The sequence below is a fragment of the Lottia gigantea genome, assembly GCF_000327385.1.
Source record: "Lottia gigantea unplaced genomic scaffold LOTGIsca_12, whole genome shotgun sequence".
Taxonomy (NCBI): Eukaryota; Metazoa; Mollusca; class Gastropoda; family Lottiidae; genus Lottia; species Lottia gigantea.
The window spans coordinates 3,812,036-3,824,387 of NW_008707225.1; the positions used below are offsets into that span (position 1 = coordinate 3,812,036).

The 12,352-nt window shown below is 33.7% G+C and overlaps 1 protein-coding gene across 1 annotated transcript; it reads left to right on the forward strand.

Annotated features, from left to right (window-relative positions):
- Window positions 1–903: 903 nt before the first annotated feature.
- LOTGIDRAFT_230488 (hypothetical protein) lies at window positions 904–4,526 on the forward strand (the record flags this gene model as incomplete). Its single annotated transcript, XM_009048276.1, has 3 exons — window positions 904–973; window positions 3,285–3,446; window positions 4,017–4,526. The coding sequence occupies 3 exons, from the start codon at window positions 904–906 to the stop codon at window positions 4,247–4,249; spliced, it is 465 nt and encodes a 154-aa protein (XP_009046524.1). The 3' UTR covers window positions 4,250–4,526.
- Window positions 4,527–12,352: the final 7,826 nt, after the last annotated feature.

The window sequence follows — 12,352 nt, forward strand, 5'->3', positions numbered from 1 at the left end:
TTTTTACAGAAGATCATAAGGTAGCTTCGAAGCCTGGGGCTTAAAATATATAACATACGGTGAGTACTAAAACGTAACGTAAATATACTAAAATTGAAAGATGATTTCACATAAGTGCTGTCGGATGGAATGTATCTTATAGTTGAAAAAAAAGTGCAAATTTTCTTGATCATTCAGTTTATACGTATAACCTATGACGTAAACATGTTTAAGAGCGTGCTGTTATCTTGATTGGAGTTAAGGTTTTCTATGTAAGTAAAGTCCCTTGCCGGCCTTAAGGTAGATGAAATGAAATACTTTATATCCCGAATGTTTGAGCTTTTAAGTCATTTAATATATCAAGGCGTGACATAAGGACATCTCCTGCGATATTAGAAACAACGAAAATGATAATACCGAGGATATATTATTATATTGGATTACTTGCTTTTATATTGAACCAAGTACAAGGTATTTATAAAATTAAAAAAAAACATATAAATGTAAAATGTGTATCTCGTCGATGGTTATAATATTAAAATGTAAATAGTTAATGTACAATATTGTTTTGTACTTGACTCGATTGATAACTTCGATATATGCCCTTCTAATGAGATACCATTTTGGTATGCGGATTGTTTCAAACTAAAAAATTGATCCAGGGAACAAAACCTTACGTCATTCAAGTATTCAAGGATCAAAATATCATGTTGTAGATACGATCAGTTATAGGCCTGGCTTGAATATTTATTAATTCTTACTTACTGATTATCGGCCTTCACACTAAATATAACAGGGATAGGCCTACCAGAGAAATTAACTAACTCTGTGTCTGTTGCTATGAAAACCCAATACGTGTCAGTCGATTTCGAATTAGTGTATACCATGGTTTAGAGAAAAAACTAAGAATATTTAAGTCCAAGAATGATTGGTTTGAATGGGACTTGGAATCAAGCTAATATCATCTTAAAGGGGCAGTCTGGTGTTTTAGCAGGTAGCAAAAGTTAGGTGCTCAAATTAGTCAAAACTATAGACCAAAATAAAGAGATATGAGTTCCTTAGTTTATATGTTAGTTTGAACTAAAAAAAATCTGTCGTTAATTTCTCAAACTTTTTAAGTTTGTCATGTTTTTTTGGTCTGATGTAGCATCTATTTCTATTTCTATTCCACCCTGCTAATGGGACATAGCCGTTTACAGTCTGTTTTAGACCATTCTTTATCTAGAGACATGACTACTAGGAAACATTTGGGGATATCATGAGAACTCGCCAAACTATAATTGTTAAACTTTTCAAATTAAGCAAACTTTCGCTATACAAAAAATGTGTTGAAATATTCGCTTGAGTGAGACTAATATTTAATATTACCCTATCATTCAAACACATTTCAATGCATTTCACAAGCGCACCCTAGACTCACCCTTTTAATGAAAGAAATAAAGATCTAATCGTGAAATAGAGCTTATTAATAAGTTATTTTGGTTTATCTATATTTGTATCCCTATTTCTTTATCGCTTTACAATTGCTATATGTGTCATAATATTTAGCTTGTGATCAGTCCAACCTATCTTACACGAAATATACACCCTATAGAGAATATCCGGGATCATCTACTTTTCAATTGTCGATTCCTTGTTTTTAAAAAATGCCACACGATATCTAAGCCTAAACATCATAAAGTTACCAACAAGCAAAAGCATTTCTAACAAATAAATATTTAGGTAGCCTATATATCATTTTACAGTCTGTATTTTCTATACCGCTTAAAGGGAGAGGTTCTCCATTTTTTGACCAATCATTCACTCAAACTCAAAAACTGGAATTTTAGCTAAGTCAATCAGTAATAGTGTTCAAAGCTCACCGTCTAAATTTGAGCCTTCAAATCCTGTGTGTTCAGAATTATCCGCGTTTGAAAGTTAAAAAGTCATCTTTTCTTGAAGACACTGCAATATATAGAAAAGACACCAAAAAGAAACAGGAAAAGAAAATACTAGTTAGAGATATTTTTGAAGGAATAATGTGATTTTCGTTCATTTCTAGTACTTTTGAAGACTATCAATACTACATAGTAAAAGTATCTTTAAAAAAAATTGAAGTGACAGTTTATCTACATGGTTTATAGTAAACAAATATATAAACTTAATAACGATATCGTTTTACAGTGTATTTACCTTTCCTATAATCTTTTAAAATAAAGGTTTTCAGTAGTACTTTAGATTGTTGGCAATGGTTGATTGATTTAGAAAGTTTATTCAATTAGTTCAGGTAGTTGCAATTTGTAGGAAAAGCTGTTTCGTCAAATTGAACAGGTCACCTCAATGTCGATGAGGTGGGAATGCCTGTTGTATAATGCGATTTCACGTATGGATGCACTTCGATATATAAAGAAATTGTCTAAACCAAGGCCGTTTTCGACCTCTATATCTTTTGAGTTAGCCATGCATGTAGTAGAATTGATATACAGTAGACTTACTTACGATCCACCAAATAAGCGCCTCAGTTCCTGAAATATATATATTTTATATGAATAACACATTTTAAAATTTACCATAGATGTAAAGTTAGACCTGACCAAAACTAGCAATCCGATAAAATGATATATATCTGGCAAAACTTAGCAGAAACATTGGTATAAACTTGATAGTGGGCGAAGTATGGGTGTAAAAATGACCTTTTTAGATCTTGGAAAAATTTTGGCAGATATTGTTCTTCTAGTTCGACTGAATAGCAGAAATATTATATAATATAATATACTATTTATTGGTATTCTGAAAATTATTCTTGCTTTAAGTTTTTAACACTCGAATCCCGAACATCCTTAATGTGGGCCTTAAGTTGCGGGCACTCAAGTGGTCGGAGATTTTTGCCGCCGTCTTGAGTAAAATCTCACCTATGCCTGTGCTGCCGCTACAAGATTATCGTGTCTCCGACAAAAGTTTGATAATTGTCTCAGATATTTTTATCGTCTGCAAGACAGACCGTCATTATCCAATCAGACTGATTTTCCTTTCAATTGCATGCTCCGCATGTAATTATCGACATGGTGGAAAACGACCGATTAAAGATTTTTATCTCCTCGTGTGCCCGTGCAAGTCTTGACAAAACTCTCCGACCAAGAGCATTCCTTCAGATATTCTAACAATTAATGCTTCGTAATCAATGGCAAGGACAGCGATTTCACTACTTCGGCGATGTATTCATTCTAATATACATTGTATAATAATCATACTAAACAAAAGTCGGTTTCAATTCCTCTGGTCACGGGGTAATCATCAATTCAACCTATATGTAATTATACTTTTAGGTCACTATAAATGTTGGTCATGCACTTATATATTTGCTGGTGAAGACGGTTCAAGTGGTTATGAATGTGTTGATAAACCAGCTAATTTTAGTAATATAAGAGAATTAGATTGTCATGAAGACAATCAATGCGTTATAGATTCTGTTTATGATCTTCAAATTGGTATGTATTACTGAACTCAGAATAGCTTGTGAACTTAGACCAGCCCAATCGTAGTTTGGCTTTCTGGAAAGATGAAATGAAATGAATTGAGTTTTACTTCTGTTTTGCACTTAATGGGTCGATGAAGATGGGCAACGCCGTGTGCAATGGGGGAAATTTTGCCAACCTTCTTTGTATCATGGAATAATGCAATTTGATTGGATTGTATCGATTTCAGCAAATCATAGCCCTCGACAGACAGACTGCAAACATTATAGGTTATTATCTACAGACATTCTGTCGAGGACCCTGATTGGCTGTATTGACTAACGTAGAATTGAACCAAATCGCCTCTTTGACAAATTTTCGAAGACGAAGTTCGTAATACCTTGACATTGAAAAGCTTAAAGCCAATATGATTGAAAATGACGCCGAAGAAAATCGTCCAATCGTCTTTTTGATATAGTGAGTAAAGCATTTCAACCAACAGATAAAAGGCGCCTTTTATATATTTCTGCTTGTGGTGTTGACAAGTTCATGAGCTCCCACTAGATATTTACATGATGTGTAATAATCCCACTTTAATTTCAGAACCTCCTCGGCTACTGTCCATGGATCGGGGATGTCGAAAACCAACGAAAGAAAATGGATGTTCTAAGGTTTCGTCCCGTCCATCGTGTACATTTTCCTGTGATAGTAATTTATGTAATGGTATACACGGGGATTTAATACAGAACATATATAAAGACACCAATGGCGCACCATCGTTATTGTTTCAGATTTATCTTACTGCGTTATGCTGTTTGAGAGTTTTTCTAATATAAACACTTACACGATCATTTGTCGATCATTTTGCTGAATGCCAACGATGTCCGAACAATATTGTACCCTGCCAGTTCCATAATAGCAATAGCACAATAATATCAGGTGATAAATTAAATCAATATTTGTGAGCATAATCTCATTATCTGGCATGTTTTTTGTTGATTTGTTTTTGCATCAGTATTGGAATAATCGGATAATAAAACCGTGTTTTTGCAATAACATGTAGACCTATATATATATGATATACATAAAATAAATTATTTTAGATAGTGTGTGTGTGTGTGTTCTTTTATCTTTTGCGGTATGATACGGTATATCAGAGAAATTTTCAAATATTCAATTTTCAGTTTTATTAATGGTTATGAATTATTTGTTTTCACCATTGGGAATGAATGGAGTTTCACGTCCTACTTTTCTGCACCGTTGTTCGATCTAAGGCAAATAACCATGACACGTATTTGAAATAGTTCGACTATTGTGTTTCTTCATAGATCAGTATGGTAGGCCAATTAAAAACAACTATGGCATACAACACTATAACTGTATGGAGGTCAATTTACGCCATTAATCCATGCTCTACCGATTTATCTAATACACTTATTCGAAGACAAATGTAAAATATCTTATAATTCAAACAATATAATGATTGAACTGTTATATGAAATGTTTATATACATGTAACTTAACTGAGGTCCATTCAAATAATTCATTTAGCATCGTTCAAAAATCTTAAATGACAGACCACCGTCATATTTGATGAATATCTGAAGTATATTTCAACTGTAAAGTTGTAAAATTTTTTGTAGTGAAATGATAAGTGCAACTTCTTTTGTGTATTATGTCTTCTTTATTTTCACCATTGAGTCCTAAAAGAAAATCATTATTCTATAGTTGTCTCCCATTAGCTCTTAGAAACAAATATGTTGCACTTGTCATTTTACTAGAAACATTTTCCAATGTTGCCAATGATAGCTTAGCATAGAGGTAATAATAATAAAGTCCATATTATTACCTCTTATGTATCTAAGTGACTGTGTTTGTTTTTGACATGTTTTGCACGTCATTGAATCAAGAGGGACGCAAGACAGGCGTCATATGGACATTATAAAAGTCCAGTATTCGCCAAAAACGTTTGGACAGGGGATTTCATGGCATCCTTACCACGACTTGTTTCTGAAACGATTCTTTTATGTTTTGGGAGCCCTTATGACGGTAGTGGCCCCCATTGTGTTTCCACTGTGTTGCTAGATTTCGTAGAACGGCTATGCCTCGGAAAACAACAATCCTAAGATGATTTTTTTCCTGTGCAATCTGCTACGAATTCTGTTTCATATTTCAGCTTTGAAATGAAATTAACGGAGTTTAACGTCCTACTTTTTAGCACCCGATAGTGCTTATGAAAACTGTAAAATGATGGCGGTATTAGTGTGACTTTTAGTAATCTTTAAAGATTTTGCCTTGCGTTTTGTTCACTTTTGCTGGCGGCTTTGTAAATTTTTTACAACCCCTAAGCTCACAAACGTTTGCAGTCCAGTATGTTGAGGATAAATGACTCAGACCACTAAAACATTTTATGTAAATGATAGTATGAATGTAGTCCGTGTTATTTTAAGCAATCCTCTTTCTCCCTCCCTTTTTGGGGTTTTTGCATGCCAATTTTGGTTTAGATTTAGAATTTGAAACGGAACCATTTTCTTACAGATTTTGTGAGATGAGAGATTTTCATACTGAAGGATAATTCTAAAAAAAGTCGTTTTGTGTGCATTGGCAGTCAAGCGGATGTTGATAAAATGGTATACATGCTGTTTGGCTAGGTCAAGATTTTCATGTTCATGATATACTGAATTTTTGTCCAGAAGTATTGGTCAGGCTTACATGTGGCATATTGGAAAGTTTTGAACGAGATTTCTGGAAAAAATTATAGAAGGTTGAATTTCGTGATTTAACATGGAAACAGATGACAAATGAATTACCGGCCTGGGTCCATATGGACTCACTCCACTAAAACATTTTATGCAAATGATTGTATAGGAATGTAGTCCAGGCTATTTTTAGAAATCTTCTTTCTCTCTCCCTTTTGGGGTTTTTGCCTGCCTATTTTTGGGTAAAATTTGGTCTAGATTTGGAATTTGATGTCTGAAATTGCATTATCTTTCAGATTTGGTGAGATGATGAGAGACTTAAAGGCGGAAGGCTAATTCTAAAAATAGTCGTTTTGTGAAGTGCCAAACTCTAGCGGATGAGTATAACCGGTAGTAGTCTACTTTCAATTTTAGTAGCTCAAAATTTTCATGGTCATCATATAATGAATTTTTTAGGAGACATTGAGAATTGGTCAGGCTTTCATTCGACATATTGGAAAGCTTTCAACGAGATTTCTGGAAAAAGTTATAGAAGGTTGAATTTCGTGTTTTAACATGGGAAGAGATGGCAAATGAATTAGTGGAGTGAGTCCATATAAATTCTTGGTCATATTATCTGTTATCTCCCTTGAACTATATCTTTGAACCCACCTGTTAAATGATGTGGAAGAAAGTTGGAAGGCTTTTTGAGACCTGGATGCTTATTGGAATGTAGAGATCTCGAACCAGTTCGATCAATTGCTGCCTTAGGTGCATGTTACCTTCCCCGGCTAGTTATCTTTGTCGTTGCATAAGAATCTTGTGTCGAGTTTAATTCTTGAGAGCTGAACTTGCTCAACTGCTAGTAACGAAATTAATTAAGAGAATTATACTCGTTTATTTCCGGATCCTCTCATAGATTTAAAAAGATCTTCATAGCTGGATCAAATGTTCACATAACTGATTGGGTGATAGATTTCTAATAAAGTGAAATAACTGGACACTCTAACGAGTTGACCAGTGTCCAGAGTAAAAGTTTTAATGTTAAGAAGTTTTAATGGACGGAAGATAGGGTTAAGTATACAAGAAAACGTGTGTAACAAACCGTTGTAACAATATATAATGTTTACTAATAAACAATGTATAGGAAATGTTGACATTTACATATTGATTATCTCCTTATAATCCTTCCCTGTCTGAAATGATATGAATTAAATGGAGTTTTACGTCATACTTCTCTGCACTTGATCGAGCTAATGATTATGGGAGACGCCAAACAGTGTGCAGTGAGAGAAATTTTGCCAAAGCAGCGACATTAGCTTAATCTTTTCGCTTGCCGGCTATTGTCGAGGAGGGATCTTTCACGTGAACAGTCTGTAGCATAATACATATGACACGGGTTTATTGTGCCATCCCAACGACTAGGTTTTTTTTCATAACGATCCCCAGCCTGCATTTCAAAATGGAGGCAACCTGGTTGAAAATCCAAGTTGTATTATCTTGACCTACTTCCCCTGTCTGAAAAGACTTATCACAGCAAATGATAATATATTATTATGAATGGCATAACATTAGAATATAAGCTATGATATGTTACAATTTACACGTTCTGCTACTGGGTTTAGGAAGAAGATTGTTGTGTGGCTCAAAAATAAAATAAAATATCACTTATGGAAAGCTATTCAGGTTAACTATTGTATTTTTTTTAAACATTTTCTGTAATAGAATAACTGATTTTTTCTTAGGGTTTGTACAATATGTTGGGATGTCAGACCTCTGATGATTGCCCCTTTTACAGAAAGTATAAGGCGAGCAAGGCTATTGCGCACAGAAATCTTATTGATTGTCAATTAAAATCAGAGGCACTTAAAAAAAGCTACTTCTCATACTATGGTTTGTTATCTATCCATAATCCTTTAAGGAACATGGAAGTTTCTGCTCCTGATGAACAGGATGGAGACGAGCAACAGTATGTAATAATGTCCCTTTAGAGACCATATCTTCTCTGGTACCACTCTACAAACACCCATTTTTTTTAAAAAAAAGTATTGCTTCTAGAGTGAACAACAGATGGCAATGACACAGACTAACGAATCTGTCAAAAAATGTGTGATTGTGTACGAGACATTTTTGAAATTATAAGGTTGAGGTATGAAATGTTGGTAAACTTCATAAAAAGCTTTGGCAATAAAGATCATTTTAAGATATATTAAGAGATATTCACTACATTTTCAATTTGCCACTTACAAAACGAAACCAAACGAAAACTATTAACTTGTTAGTAAAAAGTCGCATATTTATCTTAAAAATTGTGTACATGTATTTACTATGAAAGTGGTGATATTATCAAGATTTATCAAAATATCATTAAAGTCACTTAAAGTCACTCTTAACATATTGTACATGACAATAGTTAGGTCTTATTTTATATATTTTTCTAATTGAACAAATTGAAACTGAGTTAATTGTTGCAATGATTGTAATTCTAAATCAGTTATGTTTAAACGACAAAAAAAAATATTGATACCTGGCAAGTATTGAGGAAAATACCTTAAAATACCGATGTTAGTGGCTTGTTTCAACATCGATTGTAAACAAACTGAGGACTGCTGTTTAGATATTGAGGGAGTATTTAGTTGTGGATTATTGCTGTATAATCTAGATAGTGAGATTTTTGAAGGCGAGTTGGCCCAAGATTAGAGTAAAGCTGGCACTCTAAACGCGTGTGTTAACATCAAGAAGGAAAGAGGTTCCAATAAAAAAAACTTTATAATACCTTGTGAAATCTAGGTCGAAATGAACGTTAAATGGCTACATTTCAAGATTTAAGTTGACAAATTTTTACAGAGTTGTGTGAGCCATCCAAGATGTAAGAAGTTGGTTTTTCTTCTGTTTTTCTCTCTTCAATTACAAATTAAACAAAGAAGAATCCACTTTAGTCGTGACATTGCATTTGAATTGTTGATTTTGTTTAATCACTATACTTTCGTCTGAAATATACTATTTAATTGGAGTTATTCATTGTTAGTTTGTGGTTAATTTATTTCAAATGACTGTGTAGCAAAGAAGGAGATCTTGGTGGTGATGTCCTTGCGATTCTTGAGAAGGACACTGAAAGTTTCGAAAATTGAGTTTTATAGTTGGTGTTTATTGCTCTGGATTATTTGTTAGTTCCATAAGTCTTTATCACTGGTGCTTGGAACATTTAACATTAAACAACAACCAATTGCATACATTGTTTCGTGTAAACTTCAGCCGACTTTTTAATGGTGACAACACTCCTCTGCAGAACTATTAGATAACAAATCGATGATGATGGATCTAGAAAACTTTATATGTGTTGGACTCTTACTATCGTGTTTAATATGGATAACGTGTAAGCTATTTTTTATTTTAATATTCCTTTATGTATCTGTATATATCATACACCAAATCAATATCAGCTTAGTAAGATTTCCGAAAGGGATGCCAAGTTTACAAATCCAGCAAATAAAATTAGTTGTTTCAGAATGGTTTGACATACCATGACACCTGCCTTACTGCTTAATTTAGCGGAATGCAGTTATAATAATGCCTCTGGACTTTGATTCAACGCCGTGTTGTCCACAAGCGGAGTAATCTGTCCACTGGGGTGTAATAAACAATATAAGCTATGTGGATTAGCTATGTAAATTCAAAGAGTAACAGAATGAATCTAGTACGAGTGAAGTATATCGATTGTCACATTACTTTCATTTCTAAAAACGCATATAAGTGTTGAATGGAATTTTACACCTTTGAAATACGACATTCGAATAAGGTTTCATTTGTTTCAGGATTTTTTTTTACACTTGATTATGTAACTGTAAGGTAAATTCAACTATAAATGATGCAAATACTTTGGAATTTCAATAACTTTGGCACAGTGCACGGTTATTTTTCTTTCCCAGCATAATAGCTTCTCACATGTTCAAGTGTACATTTCCTGTCAGTGATCCTAGTATCCAATCAATGAAATACACTGAAAGATTATGAGTACAGACGTTGGTTCATCAGAAATATGTTAGTTACTCCACCGTTTGATCTTTCTTTGTTGACAGTAAATGAGACTTTTAACATCAAAGCATTAATTAAACAGCTTCTTGAAGTCATCGATTACCACATTTTACGATTGTCTTTCTGAGAATATTATGTGTCAACTATATTGAAAGAAAAAAAACTTGACCGTATCCTACAAAATTATAACCACCCTACAATCAGTCTGTTCATCCAGCCCCAATGTCGGGTTTTGAAGAAAATACAGTTATTAGGGATATTTTCATCTGGGTAGACATAATTTTTCAAGATATGGTTTATGTACCAGGACTTATCTTGTTACTTTTCACACATTGATTATTTGATTATTACAAGCCTGTGCGTCTGATTTCGTAACATTGTTATAAAAACAGTTAGACTCAGTTTGTGTGGTCATGAATATAAATTCCTAGGAATAGCATGGTATCATTAGCACACAGTGAGTTAGTAACTTAGTACCAATGATCTTCTTTTCCAGATGGGCGCCAGATGTGTTATTCCTGTGCTTATAATCTACACCCATTTAAAGTTGGTTACAATTGTGTTACTAATCCTAAAAATTGGACAGTTGGTGACTGGAGAATGAGATGTCCTAACAGATGTACTTCCAGCAGTCATTATGACAAAGGTTACTTTTTCTATTAAACTTTAAACAATAAAGTAATGAATATTGCTACGTTAGTTCATTATTATCAAGACTCTAGAGATGCCCGAGATTCACATTATAGTAGTTGTTGTGGAAAGGGTTGTATTATGTAATAAAAAAAACCACAATGTCCATTGGTGTCGCAACCATTGGACCCAACAGTTATGCAGGCCATCATACAGCATAAAGTCCACCCTAGAATGTCTATCTTCAATCAAATTATCTTGTATTAATGAATGTGCTTTACAATACAACTTACGGTATTTGGTGGAGCGTAGTCAATTAGGTATATGATTTAACAAATTAATAAAATTTCAGAAACTGGTGAGGCGTCGTATTTTTATCGTGGATGCAGTGGTAGTGGAGTAGTACCAGAAGATGGCTGTACTGAAGATGAATTAAAATACTACTGCTTTTTCACCTGTACCGGACATTACTGTAATGATGGACCAGCAATAGATGAAACGATGATGAACGATATTAAAGTAGAGGATAAAAAAAGTTCAACTCAAATATTATTTCCTTCCTTTTCCTTGATATTTATATTGAAAATCGTTGGAATAATTGCCAATCGATTCTAAGCCTTAAGACGCAGCACCATAACAACGAACATAACATAAACGGCATTGAACGAGTTGCACTGTCGTGTGATTGTGGATATTACTTTGGTTCAGCGGAAACAAGTAAAGGAACTGTGAATTTAGGATTGTGAATAATACCTGTGTTCAATTTACTGCCCCGTTGACTGTCTATTTAAACCAGTCTTCTTGACCTAAGTATCACACTGTCACTGTATCTCAGATTTTCTCAGGTGAATGTTGCATATAACGATTAAGTCAAGCTCATCGCGTTGTGTTATATTTGCTCTTCAAGTGAATCTTGTGTTTAAGTTTCGTGGTGTTCGTAGTCGCCTCCAATATTGTGTCATGATGACATACAATATTTGAATGTAATTTTCCCAGAGAACGTTTCACGAAGAATTCGTGTGAACAAGCCGCGTTACGTATACTTTTATCTGTACGAAGATCTCAACTGCAACTGAAATAAATTGAAATACAAGTACAATCAAATCGTTTTATCGATGACTTGAATTTAAAAGCTAATATTGTCATCTATACCTGAATATTTGATTAAGAGAAATAAATTAATAAAAAACTAAGTTGAACTATGAAGAACTAACAAATGTTCTCGTAGTGCAATGTCTGCATCATTCAACAAAATATCTATAAAATCGAATAGCCTTCGATTATTTCATATTTCAAAGTAGCCACTCTTTCCACTCTTTTTTTATTCTATGATATAAGTATTTTTTCTGTTACATTTGTGTTGTGAGAAATCACAAGTAATTTATACAATCAAATTTCATAACTGAGAATACCACAATTTCCCTGTGGAATTAAAGGGGCAGATCAATCGAACCTTACTCCATGAAACGGAATTATTTTAGATAAGCTAATCAGTAATATTGATCACAGCTCACCGTCGAATTTAAGCCTTCAAATCTATGTGTGTCCAGAATTACTTTAATTGAAAGTTAAAAAGACGATTCGTTCTTGCTTGAG